At 42.0% G+C, this 19525-nt stretch overlaps 1 protein-coding gene across 1 annotated transcript; it reads right to left on the reverse strand.

Moving 5' to 3' along the window:
- Positions 1 to 1752: 1752 nt before the first annotated feature.
- KCTD9 (potassium channel tetramerization domain containing 9) lies at positions 1753 to 19434 on the reverse strand. Its single transcript, XM_035138792.3, has 12 exons — positions 19280 to 19434; positions 15850 to 15971; positions 13661 to 13704; positions 13467 to 13563; positions 12863 to 12921; positions 11037 to 11165; positions 6991 to 7058; positions 6445 to 6540; positions 5112 to 5261; positions 4174 to 4279; positions 3183 to 3316; positions 1753 to 2173 (listed from the first exon to the last, which is right to left on the reverse strand). Exons 1-12 carry the CDS (start codon positions 19325 to 19327, stop codon positions 2057 to 2059), a joined length of 1170 nt encoding a protein of 389 aa, XP_034994683.1. The 5' UTR covers positions 19328 to 19434; the 3' UTR covers positions 1753 to 2056.
- Between the last annotated feature and the right edge of the window lie 91 nt (positions 19435 to 19525).

Genomic DNA, 19525 nt, shown 5'->3' on the forward strand with positions numbered 1-19525 from the left:
GGTTTGCCCACAAAAGGTACCAGGTTCAATCCCCTGTATGAAGCTCTGGGGAGCAGCTGGGCCTGTGGTCAAAATTCAGCCCAGCATGGGTCCCAATTTGAACCGCAGGTTTCTCCAAACCACACCCATCCGTCCCACACCTGGTATCATATATGACACATGCAGACATTACGGAGATAGATGGACTAATGGATCTGCCATATTATTGACAGGTTCCTATGTTCCTAATGGATAAACCTCTGGGATCTGGAACTGACGGCCTCTACCCTGAGTGTATCCAATTTCAAAGTGCGCTATAATAAGCAGCAGGGGATGTTCAGACCAGAGCACACAACTTCTCTCACCTGCTGCTGGTTCCAAATGTGATTGATGAGTCTGCACCATGAAAGGAAGTTCTTGCTACACCCACCACTCTCAGTTAAGGGATGGGAGCAAGATGGCCCTCCGTCATTCGTTATTTTGGGCTGCATCAATAGGAGTATAGCATCTAGATCAAGGGGAGTAATAGTACCACTGTATTCTGCTCTGGTCAGACCTCACCTGGAGTACTGTGTCCAGTTCTGGGCACCACAGTTCAAGAAGGATACTGACAAGCTGGAACGTGTCCAGAGGAGGGCAACCAAAATGGTCAAAGGCCTGGAAACGATGGCTTATGAGGAACGGCTTAGGGGGCTGGGTATGTTTAGCCTGGAGAAGAGAAGGTTAAGGGGTGATATGATAGCCATGTTCAAATATATAAAAGGATGTCATATAGAGGAGGGAGAAATGTTGTTTTCTGCTGTTTCAGAGAAGCGGACACAGAGCAATGGATTCAAACTACAAGAAAGAAGATTCCACCTAAATATTAGGAAGAACTTCCTGACAGTAAGAGCTGTTCGGCAGTGGAATTTGCTACCAAGGAGTGTGGTGGAGGCTCCTTCTTTGGAGATCTTTAAGCAGAGGCTTGACAGGCATATGTCAAGAATGTTTTGATGGTGCTTCCTGCTTGGCAGGGGGTTGGACTGCATAGCCTTGTGGTCTCTTCCAACTCTATGATTCTATTATTTTGAAACACTGAATAAATTAATCTGAGCTCACAGGAGTGAAGCCTATGTTACATGTAGAGACTAATTAGCAGCCATTCTTGTTCTACAAAGATGACTTTGAAAGTGTAGCGAATGGTATAGTTTGTGTGGGTCTGAAAGGCTGAAGAACACCACAAAGTGGATGCAATGTCTTTGAACTGTCAGTGAACTGATCATGAACTGTGTCGTATAAGCGCTAACGGAATGTGGAAAGCATCTTGATGTTTTGGCAAAAATAGTGTGTGCTGGAATGGAACAGCAGAAGGAGGCTTGGTATTGGGCTGCACAGCTTTACAAAACATTCAGATAAGAGTTGTGAGATGATGCCAAGGACAAGGATGAGAGATGCCGAAAACATGGCAACAACAAGGAGTTGTGTAAGCATCAGGAGTTGCCAGGCATCAGATGAATGAACAAGGTGTATAAATATCAAAGCCCTCTAGCCTCAGTTGTGTGCACTGACAGCTGTCGTTTGCCACCCGTGGCTCTTACTGGGTCTGATCAATCCCGTGCAGAGTGATGAGTATGATTGAGTGCATGGTCCCTGTCTTGTCATGTTTGTTAATCAATAAAGCAATGTTACAGAGAAAATCCAACATTGGTTGTCTGAGGTTTACTTGCACCTTCCCTGGAGTGTACTGGGTCTTCCCTGGAGTGTACTGTGTACTAGACATTTAATAAATATAAATTGCATATATTGTGCTTTAATAAATTAACAAATCTCTTAAAATGCATTCTGGAGTGAGTGAGGTGGTGCACACGTGCCAACGTATTCAGAGCAAACAGCAACATCTCTGCTTCCAAAGCCCACCAACTTTCCTGGTTTGGTTCAACAGCTACTTCTACGCCTATGAAAGGGACATTCCCACGTGCGTGTGATCTGAGGCAGTTCACACTCAAAGCAATGGAAGAATTGTTGCTCCCACGTTATTAAGGATAAAAGGTGGAACGAAGGTGATCTGCAGCAAGAAGCTCCCATTCTTCTGGACAGCCTATCTGACACTCTGAGACATGTGTAGCGGCGTCAACATCTCTTCGAAGATGGCCCCTTTCACGTTTGACCCTCTCAGGTTGGCTTCTTGCAGATCACAGCCCGACAGGTCACAATTCTGAAATAGCAGAGAGACATTGGTAACTAAAGTCTCCTCTTTTTATATGTTTAAAACACGCACACACAAAGCTAACAGCTTCCATCTTGTTAAGTTAGGTTGAATTTATACACCTTTGTTGATTTACAGTACAGTATTTTACTTCCTGATGCTCAGAGGGTATTTTGTACAGTCATTTACTATGCTTGTGAAATTTCTTTGTGTTTTGTAGCTGCTTTTTACGTGCAATGTTTATTTTGATATTAAAGAGGACGCTCCATTTAGTTGTCAATTGTGTTTTTATATAATAAAATATAATAATAATAATAATAATAATAATAATAATAATAATAATAATAATAGCAGCACCCCACCTATCTGACTGAGTTGCCCCAGTGACTCTGGGTGGCTTCCAACATATATAAAAACATAATAAAAAATTAAACATTTTAAAACTTCCCTATACAGGGTTGCCTTCAAATGTCTTCTAAAAGTCAGAGTTGTTTATTTCCTTGACATCTGATGGGAGGGCGTTCCACAGGGCGGGCGCCACTACCGAGAAGGCACTCTGCCTGGTTCCCTGTAACCTCACTTCTCACAGGGAGGGAACTGCCAGAAGGCCCTCAGCGCTGGACCTGAGTGTCTAGGTTGAATGATGGGGGTGGAGATGCTCCTTCGGGTATGCAGGGCTGAGGCTACTTAAAGGCTTTTCAGGAGCGGTGTTATATGGTCCTGTCGACCGCTCCCAGTCACCAGTCTAGCTGCCGCATTCTGGATTAGTTGTAGTTTCTGAGTCGCCTTCATGGGCAAACACTTTTGATAATTTATTACAAATGCAAGGCGATACCTTACTATTGGAGCCAACAGCGAACCAAAAGGTAGCTAGCCACGCAAAGATACAAAAATGTATTCAGTAGCATTGAGAACCAAAGACCCTTATAAATGAAAAGTCATCTGAGATTTGTGAAAAGTGTTAACAGACACCCTATAAATGTGCAGCTGTTGATCAAAAGCTGAAAATGTAACTTACCTCCAAGTCAGTTCCTGCAAGAGTTGCTCCTCTCAGGTTGCAGTTCTTTAGCTTTGCATTTTTCAAAGTTGCAACTCTCAGATTTATTCCAGTCATCTGACTACCTTCCATATCAACTCCTTTCAAGTTAGCACCTGAAGTAGGAAATAACATTTTAAGTTCAGTTTAAAAATGTGAATGACTTCATTCTCACCGCCTGCTCTTGACCTTCTTATTGAGAACGACCATGCTAGTTCGGCAGCTTGATGCTCTGGTTTCTTAATGAAATGCAGTTAAAGGTCTCAGACAAGGCTCTTTCCCATTGTCATCGTCTATGCCTCCCCATTCCAAACCAACATACTTATGAAGCAATCCATCTTCAGAATTATCCAAGAGTAATATGGAGACTAAGTTCAGCGAATGAGCTCATTTTGTCTTTAGTACAGGTGTCCCCTCCCCACCCTCTTACACACGAATGACTCATGTGTGACTGCATAAACTCATGGAGCTGGGAAATATTTAAATAATACAATTCAACCTTGAAATGGCAGGAGAGCTGAGAGTCCTTGTGGCTCATGAAGAGACATTCCCTGGAGCCCAAAGAGAACGTCAGTGAGGTTGGAGGAAGCCTCAAAGAGACAAGAGGCACAGTGGTGATTTCTTTACGCTGCTCAGCCTCCCCACCTAACAGCTGATTTGCAGGGTAAGGCAGCAGCAGCCACAACCACTTTCCCATGCGTCCTCCAGCCTCCTGGCGGCCCCCGAGCTTCAACTCTAGTTGTGGATACTCTTGGATACAGCTTTTTTGTATGAATTGAAGAGGGAGTGTCAGAGAGGGCATTTAAAGAATGCTCCCCATATTATACAATTTTACTTATGCATGCAGGGCATCTGAATGTAACCCCCACATAAGTGGAGAAACGCCTGTAATCCTCTAAGCTATTTCAGAATTTCCCTGTCACTACAGCATGTGTCATATGAAAACGAAGAGGCACCTAGTTTTTGCTTTTACCTTCTAGGTTTGCTTTAAGGCCAGAGGGGTCCTCAAAATTGCAGCCTTTCAGGGATGCTCCTTCTGCGTTAGAACAAAGCATCTTTACTCCTTGGAGGTTGGCACACTGAAGGAGAGAGAGGGAGAGCTAAAATGAATCAGAGTCAGAAGATGTGCAACGTATTAACTGGTCCAGATGTGAATATTCTATGTTTGAGACATGCCTGACCAGCCTTTGCTTATGGAAATTCCACAGCCCCCATTGGCAGCCTATTTAATTGTCAAAATGCTCTTATTTTCCGAAAGTCTTTCCAACATCTACCCTCTAGTATTCCAAAAGTGCTCGTTTGGTCCTGTCCTAATGGATGGATAAAAACCCCTGCAATTCTTTTCAAAAAATGGTTCGAGGACACTTCTGTTCCAGCTCGGCTGCCTCTTGTGTATTTTGTTGCAGGTGAATCCAGGTGGAGAGAGGTATTGAAGAATGTATAGGCTGGGCATTCTAGGAAATTAGGAAGCTGCCCTTATACCAAGCCAGACCACTGGTTCATCTAGCTCATTATGGTCTATACTGACTGGCAACAGCTCTCCAGGGTTTCAGGAAAACTAATGAAGCTTTTATCCTTAGGCTAGTTTCTATACATACTCACACATCCCTATCCTCCAGGCAGGCAAGCAAGAGGCATTATCAGAGCTCAAGGACACATTCCTGCCATGCAAATAGGATGAAGTACTGGGCAAGGAGTGTGGCTGGGAAGGGAGTGAGGCCTGCAGGAGTCCCAGGGGCTTGCTAGGGAGGACTGGAGGACTGCATTTGCCCTCCTGGACTCAGGGCAAAGTTGTCATGCTATTAAAGAAACCTTATTCAATTAATCAGGCCAGCTGCATAAATGTACCCACTTAGTAGTTCTAAAGACAAAAGAATGCTGGTTTTTAGGCCCACTCAAAACAACACTCACATCTAGAACTGATCCAGAGAGATCTGCTCGCTCAAGGTTTGCACAGCACAGGTTGGCATGGGCCAGGTTGCATCGGCTCAAGTTGGCCATCTTGAAGTTGATATATCGGAGATCTAAACGAGAGAGATCTGCCCCGCTGAAATTTAAACCCTGAAAAATTGGGAGAAGGGAGGGGGGAAAGACTTGCTGCCTGTATAGCACTTCAGAGCACTCAACAAACTTTGCCTACATGATCTCAAGAATCCCTTACAATGAAGCCCGTTGGGGAGGGTGGTGGTTCCCCCACATTGTAGATGCAGCTAAGAAACATGTCTAGAGCCTTAAGCCACAGACTGTGTGTGGGAATGAGATGGGATTTAATTTTGGAACTACCTGGTTAACAATACTGGCTGTTGCATGGTCATGAACAAAAAAGAGCATCACTGAACATGAACTAATCAACTCTGTGTAATTGTTGACTGTACTGGCATTATACTGATCAAGAGAACAGACAAATTATCTGCTTTGTAGAAAGATGGGGGATTTTCTACAGAGTCTCCCCATTGGTAAAAGATCAAATTATTCCAATTCATTGTGGGATATGGCTGGATCATGATGTTTTTTGGTTGTTGTTTCATTAAGTTACTGGAACAGTAGGTCGTAGTCACAGCCTTCATTTACACATTCAGTAGAATGTGGTTGGAGAGCAGACCAGACCACATTAAGCTGTGGATGACAGAACACCATTGGTAATGCTCCCCATGTAAAAATACAAAAGAATTCCTTCAATTAAAAAACTAGCATATCATACAGAGGGATTCTTGCACAGGCCACTCCTACCTGTGCCAGTCTTTCTACTGGTATGAAATGTCCAAAAGTGAAGCAAAAGAATGTAAAATTCATGGAGGTGATCAATGGCTATTGCTCATGACGGCTTTCTTCTAGATCCAATGTCAAAAGCAATATGCCTCTGAATGTCAGTTGCTGGGAATCCAAAGTGAGTGAGTGCTATTTCACTCAGGGTTTTCCAGAGGTATCTGGTTGGCCACTGCCAGAACAGGATGCTGGACTAGATGTGTCATCCAGCAGGCTCTTATACCAACTCAGATATAGAAACATGGGGACACATTTTTTAAAATTCTGCTCCACATCAAAAGCTTCCTGTGCCACCTAGCAGTTTGAAACTTGACCGCTGGGTGGGTTCTGCCCATTGGCCTGAAATGACCCACAAAAGATAGGCCAGTTCTGGCCTTGGCCCTCAGGCTGAAACCGATTCCCCACCTTAGCCTTAGGCGTTCTACAACCACCTATAGAATAACCCTAACTAACAAAGAACAATCTTTGTTCTTGATACCTGACAGCGTAGCTCAGATTTGGTTGAAGTCGCAAGTAGGAACCTAACAAATTCCTTTCGGGAGATTGGCGAATGATCTTCAGCTGGTTGTGAATTCTGTAGGGAAAGAAGAAGAGCAGCAAGAGATGACATTCAACTACTAGTTAAGTTTTCAGTGATGTTGGGATTTTGGAAAAATCCTGAACTGGGAGAAAAATTCTGATGCATATGGATTGTGATTCAGCACATTTATTTTACATCTGTTTTGTAATCCAAGAGCAATAAAAATAAAAATAATAAAATGCCCATATTAATCTAACATACATAGTTATTTCAACATTGTTCTAATAAGCAAATTATCTGAGTGTAGAAGGGTAGAAGCCACCCTTACAGTGCAATTCTATGTGTCTATCCAGAATTTCTGTTGTTTGCAGTGAGATGTGCTCCAGTTAAGTTCCAGTCTTAATAACACTTGCTTCTGAGTAGACATGAATAGAAATTTCAACCCAATATCACTGACATTTTTATTGGGCAAGAAAATGAGGTGGTTGCAAAAACTGTAATTACCTTAATAGCTGCTTCTAGATGTTCAATCAGTGAGTCAACCCCAAAAAACCTGGCTTCTTCTAAGACTCCTAGCGCAAGAGAAAAGAACATAAATGTATCCTTGCTATAAATTACAATTATCATTATTCTTAATTATCTTCCACATATATGTCTCAATGCAATGAATGCAATACAGTGGTACCTCGGAAGTTGAATGGAATCCGCTCCAGAAGTCCGTTTGACTTCCAAAATATTCAGAAACCAAGGTGCGGCTTCTGATTGGCTGCAGGAAGCTCCTGCAACCAATCGGAAGCTGCGGGAGCCTCGCTGGACATTCGGCTTCCAAAGAACGGTCGCAAAGCGGAACACTCACTTCTGAGTTCGTGCCGTTCGGGAGCCAAAACGGACGAGTACCAAGGCGTTCAACAACCAAGGTACGACTGTATATTGAAAACAGCTAAAAAACAATGGTGAAAAGCTTCACAGAAATGACATACCATGTAGTTTCAGACATGCTCAGCATCCTGGTCCCTTAAGCAGGGTTGCAGGAGCCAGTCACAAGATTGTGCACAAATTCTTCTTATGGCTCTAACTGGCTTATGTCAGTACAAGCAACTCCCCGCTTGATCAGCACGTGGGCTCCTGCTAACATGCACGCTGCACAGCATCCGGTAACGGAACCCTCGCAGCAGTGAGAAGACATCTCTACCGATTTTAACCATTAGGAGAATTAACTATAGTTGCAAATAAGCAGGACTTGAAATATGGGTTTGAACACAGTTTCAAAACTGGTTAACAACACACCATGGTTAGCTTTAACTTAAAAAACACCCATACCCACCACAATTGTTGTGGGGCAGGTGTTTTTAAATTGTTATTTTAACTATTACTCTTAAAAGAAGTGTCATAAGTAGTAAAAGGTAAAGAAACGACCAAAACCCTACAGTACTTATAATCAGTACTAATTGAAATTATAAGGGGGTTAGGACTTCCGCCATTGCTGATCGGCAAGGGAATCTCGAGCTCCGAGATTCCCTGGCGCTGTGAGGGAGGGGGTAGCTTCAAGAGCGCCACAGACCCCAAAAGAGCCCCAGATAGAGCTTTCTGGGGACGTGGGGACTCTGCTGCACCCCAAAACGTCTTCTCTGCTCCCCAGTAAGCCCTAATAAGGGACCCAAGAGCGAGCAGAGTGGAGACGTGGGTGCCTTTGTGAGTCGATTTGCTACCTTCGCAGCGTGTAGCTCCGAGCCAGCAGCTAGTGGAGCGATGGATTCTTTCTAAATTTAAAGATTTGAAGACATTGGATACTGTGAGTAAAAGAAAAAGGGGCTTTAAAATTAGAAATCTGAAGGAATTGGCCACGGGAGGAGATTTAAAAACGGAAGTCAATCTCCCCCACTTTGTGAAGCAAGAAGCAGTTAGCTTGCCCAAAGCTGGAAAGATTGACAGGAAGTTTTAAATTCCCAAAGATTGTACTTAAACTCTCCGCTGAGACAGGGTAAAGGGGAAAAGGGCTGATATTAAGGAAAATCCCTGTAAAAGACTCATTTTGGACTGGGGAAAGTCCCCCTGTACGCTGGAGTCGGGAGCCTGGAGGGATCAGCGAGCCGCCATTATGATGTCATAATTTGTTTACCTCTTGAGGTCGTGAACTGTCAGCAGTGAAGAGGTCACAAAGTACATGACTGTGAATGCCAAATGCTCTCTTCATAAATGTATATAAAAGTATAAAGGTATGAAGAAGAATTTAAAATGCTAAAGTGCAACCAGCTTGGACATAATTTTTATTTCTGAAGATTGGAGATATAAACTGCGCCATTTCCTGTTTTGCAACTCTGGCTGTGCCCATGAAATTTGAGGTGTGTAAGATGCCAGTAGACGTAACAACACCTGACTTTTCTGATTTCCAAGAGGAACTTTTAAAATTGTTGTGGGAACTTAGAAGTGAAGTACAACAGAATACAATACAGGTTGGAAAAATAAACCAGAAGTGTGTGGAAATCGAAGAAAGAATAATTCTACCAGAGAGGAAGAAAGACAAACATTTATCAGTCCTGGACAATGCAAAAGACACTAAAGAAGAAGAGGAAGGGGCATGGAACATTGTTCTCTCAGTGAGGGGGGGACAAGATCCATGCTTGACTCAAAAGGTCTTTAAAGAAGAACTACAGTCGTGTGGATTAATGTTCTCCCCATGAGAGGAGGAGAACAGGATCCATACTGGGGTCAGAACCAAAGAGGAATAAAAATTGTGAAAGGAAACATGGTTGTTAGGCTGTGACAGAGTGGGAGTGGGAGTGATGAGTAATATTGGATGTTATTTTCTGATTGATTAAAATGGTCTGAAACTGGTTTGACTTATGGAACTGGCTGAGCCGTCAGGGAGATTCCGAGTTCAGGGGAGGGGGGGGGCTGAATTAGATCTAAGTGTTTAAATGTTTTTAGGATGGAAGAGGCAATGTTTGAATTTATGGATATTTTTGGGAATTAATTTTAGGCTAAGGGGTGAAATAGAAAATAGATGGTTGGGAAATAAATTATAGGTTAGAAGTAATTGATGGTCATAGGTAAAGGATAATTGATGTTTATAGATTAGGAATCATCGAGAGAAAATGAAGAAGAAAATGTTAAATAAATGGAAAATGATTTAAGATATAATATGAACATTGCTTAAGATGGGTTAAAAAAATGGACACGGGGAAGAGGGAATCGAGGAAGTCTACAATGTTAAGTAAAATGAAAGTTTGTTGTTATTGTTATGGTTTTCTTTCCTATTTTGTTTTTGTTTTTCTTTGTTGCTTTTTTGTATTTTGTATTTTCTTTTTCTTTTTTATAAAATGAATAAATATTATTTGGGGGGGGGAATTATAAGGGGGTTAAATCTGGGCAGCAGAGGGGTGTGTGGGTGTGAGTGAGAGAGAGAGCACACAAGATCCTGCAAAGGTTCATTAACTGTGATTAGATGAAATCCTGATTAGATCAACATTATCATTATCATCATCATCATCAACATCATCATCATACACAATTCTATCCCCCCTTCTTCTGTTGAGCTCATAATGGCACAGAATAGCTTCATGGCTGGGTGAGGATTTGAACTCAGGTCTCTCTGCAGCCAAAGCACTGGACTATTACATGTGCACAGCTGCCAAGTCCAGTCCTGTGACTGCAGCAACTCAGACTGCGTGTTTCAGCTTCATACCCATTGATGTTACCTCTTCTCTTGAGAAGAGAACGAGGTTGCTTAAACGTTGTAAACTCTCTCCTATGAGCAGCACATACCAATAAAACTGTCGGTCGTACACATCTTATATTGGATGTAATTGGGGACGGAGGAAAGGAGAATTAGATTTCCGACCAAAAGGGCCCCATGGTTATCCAATTCCAGAAGCGTATGCTTCCAAAACAAGTACTGTTCTTTTCCATGGGGGATGCAAAGAGGTGAATAAAATTTAAGAGCACAGGATGCAATGTCCCCAAATTAATCTCACACATTTATGATTAATAAAACGGCGATTATTCCAGCCTTTAATAAGCTGACAGCAACAAATATATTTGGGGTAAAGTATTTGTTCCACTTGAGCCAAGGGGAGTTTTGACATGCTATACTGAGAATGTATTCTGTGTTAGTTACAGTTTCTCTAGTTCCAATCCATTAAGAGCTAGGATGTTTGCATTCTGATATGCTAGTCCTACACAGAGTAGACCCACTAACAATAGGTAGACACTGCTAACTTTGGTCTACTAATTTCAATGGATCTACTCTGAGTAGATCTTAGCTGGATATGTCCCACTGTCCTAAGCTAGAGTCCACCTCTCTCAGCTGCAATTTATTTTTGTTCCGTTTTGTTTTAATACTTCAACAATCAATCTTCTGAATCACATATAGGTTTGGCTCTTAAGTCTGCAGGATGCCCTTCTCCCCACCCTGCTAAGTAAAACCAAACTAACCAACAATTAGTTATTTGACAGCACCATCCCCCCAGCCTCTTTAGGCTCATCTAAGAACAAGAGTTTGGCAGCAAACAACAAAATGATAACATGACTGGTACCCCAATAATACATACCTAGTAAATTAATGCCTTCATTTACAATAAGCTGTCCATGACGCAAAAAGTTCAAAATTGGTTCAAAGTACTCAGGACTACGGTCAACTAGGAAGGCTCCCTGGTGATCTCGCTTATTCCCCCAGGCATCTGTTTCCAACAGGAAATATCACACAAAAATTCAGTGCACAAAAAGAGAAAGCCTTCAGAAATCAGATTTATTATTGTAATAACCCAGTTGTGCACTAGCTCAAGGAGGTTATTTAAAAACAGACAGCTTGGGAGAGGGAGCAATTTTCAAAAGTCCTCTTAAGAGTTTCAGCTCAAAATGTTACAAAGAAAAGAGCAAGCCAAAGACAAAATATAAGGGCTGTTCTAACAGTTCCATCCTACTTAAAAGAGAATTGGTGAGATACAGATTAGAGTTCAAATTCTGTACTAGGGGTTCCAGAGAAGTCTCTGAGCCTGTGTTAGAAACTCAGCTATATACAGTGGTACCTCGGGTTACAGACGCTTCAGGTTACAGATGCTTCAGGTTACAGACTCTGCTAACCCAGAAATAGTACCTCGGGTTAAGAACATTGCTTCAGGATGAGAACAAAAATCGCGCGGTGGTGCAGCGGTGGCAGCAGCAAGAGGCCCCATTAGCTAAAGTGGCACCTCAGGTTAAAAACAGAACAAATTAAGTTCTTAACCCGAGGTAACGCTGTAATCTAACACCTTAAACCTGGGCTACAGTTGCCACAATGGAATGCCTAGGCACCATTTCCCCTTGCCCGATGTGATATTATTATTATTATTATTTCCATTTCTATATCACTTTATATTTTAAAGAACAAATCACAACACGGTTTACAACACACTAAAACATCAAATAAAACAATCCAGAATAAAACTAATTCAAGCTTCAAAGAAAATATTTCAGATACTTCTCTAAGTGATATTCTGCTTTCCCCAGTTGCCAACCTGGCACCCAGAGATCTCCACAGGGTCACAATTGGACCTGCACCAGTTGCAAATAATAATAATAATAATAATAATAATAATAATAATAATAATAATAATTTCCCTGCCCATCTGGCTGGGTTTCCCCAGTCATTCTGGGCAGCTTACAACATATCTAAAATCATAATAAAAACATCAGTCCTTAAAAACTTTCCTAAAGAGGACTGCCTTCAGATGTCTTCTAAGTCAGATAGCTGTTTATCTCCTTGACATCTGAAGGGAGGGTGTTCCACAGGGAGGGCGCCACTACCAAGAATGGCCTCTGCCTGGCGCCTGGGCTAACTTCAAATACTGCTGTGAGCTTTCCTATAGTACAAGGGAGTGAAACAGGATCCACCTGGTGGTACGGATCCTGAGCTTCCACAGCCCCTGTGAGCCATTTTTGAACAAGTGGGACTGCCCATCAATTGATGTCACAATGACTCAAGGGGGGAAATCAACCTTTGTCTTGCCAACCTGAATTCAAGCCAGTGATTTAAAGCATAATAAAGATTGCAATCCTGATTATTCCTCTGTATTGGAAGACTGATTAATTAGGCATCTTGAAAATTCAAGTTCATTTGTAAGAGGAAGCCAGACTTGAATCTGGCTTCCTAGGTTCTTCTTCTCGCTCATACAGGGAAGAAGCAAAAATAGAGAATCACACAACATGAACAATAATCCAACAAGACAAAAAACTTATTTGTTTGCGGAAACAACCAACTTGTCATACAATGGTGCATCTGCCAATGACGCTATGCAATGCACCTTTTGATAAACTATTTGTCCGCTTTGACAGATGCTCCCATAACAAAACGTAAAAAATGGGGGATTGACTTAGAATAATTTTAGTCCATACTGACCTTTATCTTTAAACATGCGAGCCAGCATGCTATCAGGTTCTTTACTAACTAACGTAGTCCTAGGGGGGGAAAGCAGAAGTATTAACAACTAAGTTCAAGGCTTTGATTTTTAGAATGATGTTCAGGTTTTGCATGGGTTTTTGTTTTGTTTTGCAGATATTTCCCTCTGTGTTTGGTACTTTTAACCACAAACCTTATGCAAGAGGATGAGCATCTACTTTGCATGTCATGTGCCCCAGATTCCATTCCCCGCATCCCCAGGGAGGGCTGAAGCCCTGGAGAGCCATTGCCAGCCCTTGTAGACAACTGTGAGGTAGATGGACCAATGGCCTTCCTATTTTTCTTATGCCGTTCCTTCCCTTTGCTCCAATAGCAAAACCATCATTTAGAAAACCAACAAGCACAATTTATTTACTTTAAAAGGGCATTCGACTGTTGTGGGTTGGAGCTGAGAGGTACTGCCTAGAATTTGGAGCCTGTGTCTTAGTGGGATGGAGTAATTTTCTGCAATGTTGGTAATGATTCTGTCTGCTGACTCATTGAGTTTGTTGCAGCGTTTTGCAAATATAAATAACTTTGTGGCAACAAAGTGACAGGCTCTTACCGGGTAGTTGTGAAGTACCGCCCACCAACGTTGAGAGTTATCCAGTCTGAGTGAGAGCCACTTAATGCTTCAGGAGGGTTTACATCATTCTGGGGATCTGTAAGCATGGAATGTACATGAACATTTTTAGTGCCGCCGTGAACGTGTCCATTTCACAAGACAAAAAGCAACAGAGCAAAATTCTGGATTCTTACCAATGAACGGTTCCCCTTCACATACAAAGAGGACATCATCATCCCTAAAGTGGGAAGAGAGAAAGAGAGCCAAATGTTTCCATGTGCAAGTAGACGGTATATAACTCGGTTTAGGACAATAGTGACCAGCAGCATAACTTCAATCTCCAAGGTTTTAAATTTAAACTAAAAGGCATTAAAAGCTAAGGAACTGTTCCAGGATAATTGCCTGGGTGCCAGAGATGCAGTAAATAACTGAGGGTGGAAAACAATCACCAGCATGTTTTAAATTATGCATGCTTTTAAAGTACAGTTGTAAATATTTTAGAGATAATTTTATGGTTTTATCTTTTTTTTGTAAACTGCTTTGAGGTTTTCTACGATCAAATGGTATATAAATTTTATGAAATGAATGAATGAATAAATAAATAAATAAATAATGTGGCCCTTCTAAGTCTGTGTTACTACAGAATGCAGGCAGAGGACTGCATGTCTGAATGCGTTCCATCAAAAACTCACTGTGCACATGAGCTAACCTACCAGGGATGCAGGGGAGCATTTGGGCATGCTATTTCCTACCTGCATTCTGGCATTGTCCTAAGCTTTTCTGAATGTGTAGACCCTCACTTAGAAACCTAGCATCCAGCGCTGATTGTGGGATCAGGTCGTGGGATGAGGTAAATTGGGCCTCAAGTATGTTCAGCTCTTCCCACTCCTTTGCATGTGCGTCTGAAGTAACTAATTCCCACAAACAAGGCAGGCTTTCTGGGCTCACAGGAAAAGTTATTTGGGCACACCCAGTCATGTCATAGTCACTGGTGCAATACAAGCCACAATTACTCTATGAGCAGAGTAATATTTTGTTAATGCCAAATATGGAACAGTTGTTTCAATTGTCTTCAAAAACTGATCATAGAATCATAGAGTTGGAAGAGACCACAAGGGCCATCCAGTCCAACCCCCTGCCGAGCAGGAAACACCATCAAAGCATTCTTGACATATGGCTGTCAAGCCTCTGCTTAAAGACCTCCAAAGAAGGAGACTCCACCACACTTCTTGGCAGCAAATTCCACTGTCGAACAGCTCTTACTGTCAGGAAGTTCTTCCTAATGTTTAAGATAGGGACAACATTTGCCCTCCTCCAGTCTGCTGGAACTTCGCCTGTTCTCCAGGAATTTTCAAAGATTATTGCCAGTGGTTCTGAAATCACCTCTGCCAGTTCTTTTAATACTCTTGGATGTAGTTCATCTGGCCCTGGAGACTTGAATGTATTCTGAATACAGCAGAATGTATTTTCTAAAAGTTAACTCTCAGTAAACAGTTAAGAGTTCAATTTTGCAATCCAATACTTGTACACCTCCTTTGGATCCAGTCACCAATAAATGCACAATTGGGGGCACTGGAGAAAGTTCAAGTTAGATCCAGACTTTTGCAAGAAAATCTCAATGAGAATTTGTTTGAGGTATATTTCCGAACAAATTAATTCCAGCCTCTGAAGGCATCAGACTGATACATAACAATAACTATTTGAGGGAATAATTATATCAGAGCACTGTTAGAAAGCAAGGAGCCATGTGGCTCCTGGGTTTTGGGAGCCAAAAAATGTCTGTGTGCCTTTTTTTTTTTTGCTGCCACACTACTCCACATACCAGGTGATTTGTCTGACAGCAAATATTAATAATTATATATATAGAGAGAGAGTTTGCTGCTGGGTGAAACACCTGGAGCGCAAGGTAATGGGGCAGCAAAAGACACTTGTGGAGGTGCCATCCAGTTGCAAAATGCACTTAGTGTCTGGTGATTTCGAACGCTGAATCAGAGTCCACAATAATCTCTGAATCAGGCAAACTATGATTACTACAAACCCTGGCTCACCAGCCAACTAGAACTGAAAACTGTTTTAAAACGGATTTTTAATTCTGGTCTACAGGCAGATTGTGCTCTTTAGGACAAACTCTGGTTCCTCCAAACCAGGAAATGGAGGAGGGAAAACGAGGGAGTCCACAACATGCTCCACCAAACCAAGGTGTAGTTTGGCCAGCAGTTTTGAACTGGTCCTCATGAGCAGCTACCCCACTTTTGGAAGGCCAGAAAGCAATGGCACATTCCAGTGCAATGAGGTCACTGTATCCTAGTAGACAGTGTTGGTTCCTATTAGTTTCTGCAGGAAAGTTCCAATCATATGAACATTAAATTCAGGCCCAACTTACCTTATCAAAGCAATGTCATCAATGAGCCCACCTCTCCCATTGTACACGCTGGTTGCTTTTATTCCAAGCTTATTACTGGCTACAGACAGCAAATCAGACAGTGTCCCATAAACCGCCACAACCTATAAAAAGAGAAGGTGAGTATTTTAGCCCAATAGTGGTCAATGTTTTAGGGCTCCCACTTTTGTTTAATGAACCTAAATCCCCTGTCCAACCTGAGTAGCAGACATAGATGGGGAAATGCCAGAAACCTCACCACCATTTGAATTATGGCACATTCAAATGCAGCTGTCATGTGTTTTCATTCAGCTAAAGCAGAGTTTCATAACTCAAACATGATCTTCAAAAGTCAGCAGCTTCACAAAACACAAGCTACAGGTGCATGGGGTTCCGGTGAATGAAAGGGGGGGGGAAATATGCTTTGCCCCAAACACACAGAGTTTATTATTTATGGTTCCCATACTTGTTCCTAATCAGAGCCTGGTTGCCTGTTGTTGATTATGAGCAGAAACAGCAACAGGAAGAGCACCTGCTAAATTTATGCTTAATGTTGCTATTTCTACTCTGTCCCTCTGGGGTTGTATGACTGCCAGTACTGTAAATGAAAGCCAGCAAAGTGGCTTTTTCTGGAAAATTTTGAATTAAAAAGCTTTTTAAACTTTCCCACCCCAAACCCTAAAATAGACCAGTTTTCCATGGTTGTCTTCAGTTTAGTCAACAAAACAGTGTGTATGCCATTGCAGGTTTTAACATGTCAAAAGTCACCTGAGCCTCTGCTCAATAGACAAACTTTCTGCACTGCTTAAGACAAAACAACAAAACAAAGTCCACTTTGTATTATAGTACTGATATATTTCAAAAAGTAAAAGCCAGGACACCCTGAGCTTTTTTTAGGACGACAGTTGTAAATGTTTCCAGATACAATTCAATAGTGTACACTTCCTTATACAGTATTAAAAACATTAAACAAAAAGAATGAAGGCACTGCATACTAATCTTAGCTTACTAAGAGAGCAAGAGTTTTATGCACGTGGTTTTCTTGGGTATAAGATAAAGAGACCCCTGACCGTGAGGTCCAGTCGTGGATGACTCTGGGGTTGTGGCACTCATATTGCTCTATAGGCTGAGGGAGCTGGTGTACAACTTCCGGGTCATGTGGCCAGCATGACTAAGTGAACCAGAACAGTGCATGGAAACGCCGTTTACCTTCCCGCCAGAGCAGTACCTATTTATCTACTTGCACTTTGACGTGCTTTCTAACTGCTAGGTTGACAGGATTTCTTGGGTAGAGTTGCCTGCAAAAAAAGTTACAACTTCAAAACTGACTGATCTGATTCACAGGACATGGTCAGTCAAACTATACCTTTGCCAGACCATGCAAGCAAGTGGGCTCAGAGAAAAGTTCACAGCTGCTTTGCTCCTCCCTGGTCCTTTCTACTGCCATGCCATGCTGAGCTAAGTCAAGGTTTGGCTGAGCATGCCATCTTAACTGGGACTTGTGGTTTAGCTCTCCCCTTACAAACCAAGAAGAAGAAGAAGAGTAGTAGTAGTAGTAGTAGTAATTTGGATTTGATATCCCGCTTTATCACTTCCCTAATTTACTAGTTTCACAGACAGCTACTTCAAATAACAATTTTCCTCCCTGTATGACTCATCTGGTCCATCTCTAAACTTGCTCAGTATTTCCAAAGGCAATAAATTAAACCATTTTTGGAATGCCATATTTATCTATGTTTCACTAAATTCCAAAGCCACCTAGAGCTTTTAACGGCTATGTTTACAGCTAACAGCTATGTCTTCAGAACCAATTGTCATGTACAGTTATCAAGGATTTTAAAAAAAGAACAGGTCTCAGAGACAAACAAACCTCCAAGTGAAATTTACGAACATCAAAAAAAGAAAACTGGAAAATTCAGCTGTTTGCATACATCCAGTTCAGAAAGGATGGCGGTAATTACTGAAAGGATGCTATGTTGGAGGGGAAAATACTATTAGTGTTATTATTTTTAATGATGATGGGCAATAAGCTACTCAACCTTGACACAACTTGCAACCCATCACCATACTTGGGGGCAATGTAGAAATCCCTGCCCTCCACCCAGAATCACTACCTGTTTAGCGAAGTTTTTAATGTTTGATGTTTTATCGTGTTTTTAATATTCTGTTGGGAGCCGCCCAGAGTGGCTGGGGAAACTCTGCCAGATAGGTGGGGTCTAAATAATAATTTATTATATTATATATTAAGCTGTTGTTAAGTTCTGACTCACTCTTAGGTACCAGGTGAAACCTTTTTGCTTTAGGGCAGACGTTTTCAACCTTTTTGAGTCCACGGCTCAAAACTAAGTTCTTTCTGTAGCACCCCTTGCCCGCAGAGCTGGCAGCCTCTCATCCATTTTTGAACCCCCCCCCCCCTTTGCGGAGTGTTTCCTTAGCCTCCTCTCCTTGAGAGTCCTCTGGTCAGCTGCTGCTGCCATCCCTGGTCTCTGAGCTGCCCCCAAAGAGAGGTGCTTGTAGCCAGGGCTGCTGCAACAAACAGCTGTGCAAGCCTTTGGAGGCAGAGACTGAGAGGGTGCACCTGGCAACATGGGAGTGGTTGGCTGCAGGGCTATCTCCCAAAAGAAGCTCAGCAACTTTGGGTGATCTCTCAGCCCCAGGTGCTGGTGGGGGTTGCTACGCTGGTGCCCACAGGCATCTGTATGGCTACTGTGCAAAACAGGATGCTGGACTAAACAGGCCTTTGGTCTGATCCAGCAGGGCTTTTATTAGTCTCACATCCAACAGCTTCCCTAGGCACTTTCACCTGGTAACATTTTTGTTCTCTTTCCACAACCCAGCAAAGTCTAATCCGTTCTGACACCTTGTTTTTCCATAGTAATCATTAACTACTTCCTACCCACCCACTTTCCTTTGTCTCCCCCACATATATTTATTGCATTTATTTTATTTGTATAAATAATAAAATTATCTAACCAATTTACATAAATTTGTGTATGTGCATATTATATATGTATGTGTATATTATATATTTTTATTTTTACCAATAAAATCAGATGTTAAGAACAAGTTAGCCTAATTCTTTTCAAAATAAGATCCAGTTTTAAAAATATACGCTATAAAAAAATTACATTCTAAAACACATGTGCCTTGCTTACACAAATACTCATTTTAAATATTTGGGTCAAACAGAGTTGTTACCAGTTTTCCAAGCTGATCAATCTTGGGTGATTGATTTTATTGAATATAAACACTGCCTGTTTTCGATTGTAAGCTGCTTGGGAGCAGAGACTTGGCTCTGTCGCTTTATGTGCCTCTTGCACTGCTTTGTATCATGATTGGGATGATGAAAATTAAAGTAAATCTCCTCATTATTCAAGCCCCTTCTCACCAAACCCACTTTCCACCAAAGTGAAAATAAAACACCCTCACTTACCTTTCCATTCCTGGGGCTGCCATTAACAAACAGGGTGACTCTCTTCATCGCCTCCCCCACCCCAGAGGGACTGAGGCGCCTGAAACTGCGCCTGGGACTTCTTGCCAGCCTAGCGACAAACCCGGAAGCAAGAGTTCTCCAACTGGCACGCCCACCCACCAATCCACGGCACTCATTCTTACTTTTTTTTCCTGTCTTCCCCTTCTTTCATCCAATGGGAACCAAAGCCGATTCGATGGGCGGATC

Source organism: Zootoca vivipara, chromosome 14 (genome assembly GCF_965207765.1).
Source record: "Zootoca vivipara chromosome 14, rZooViv2.hap1.1, whole genome shotgun sequence".
NCBI lineage: Eukaryota > Metazoa > Chordata > Lepidosauria > Squamata > Lacertidae > Zootoca > Zootoca vivipara.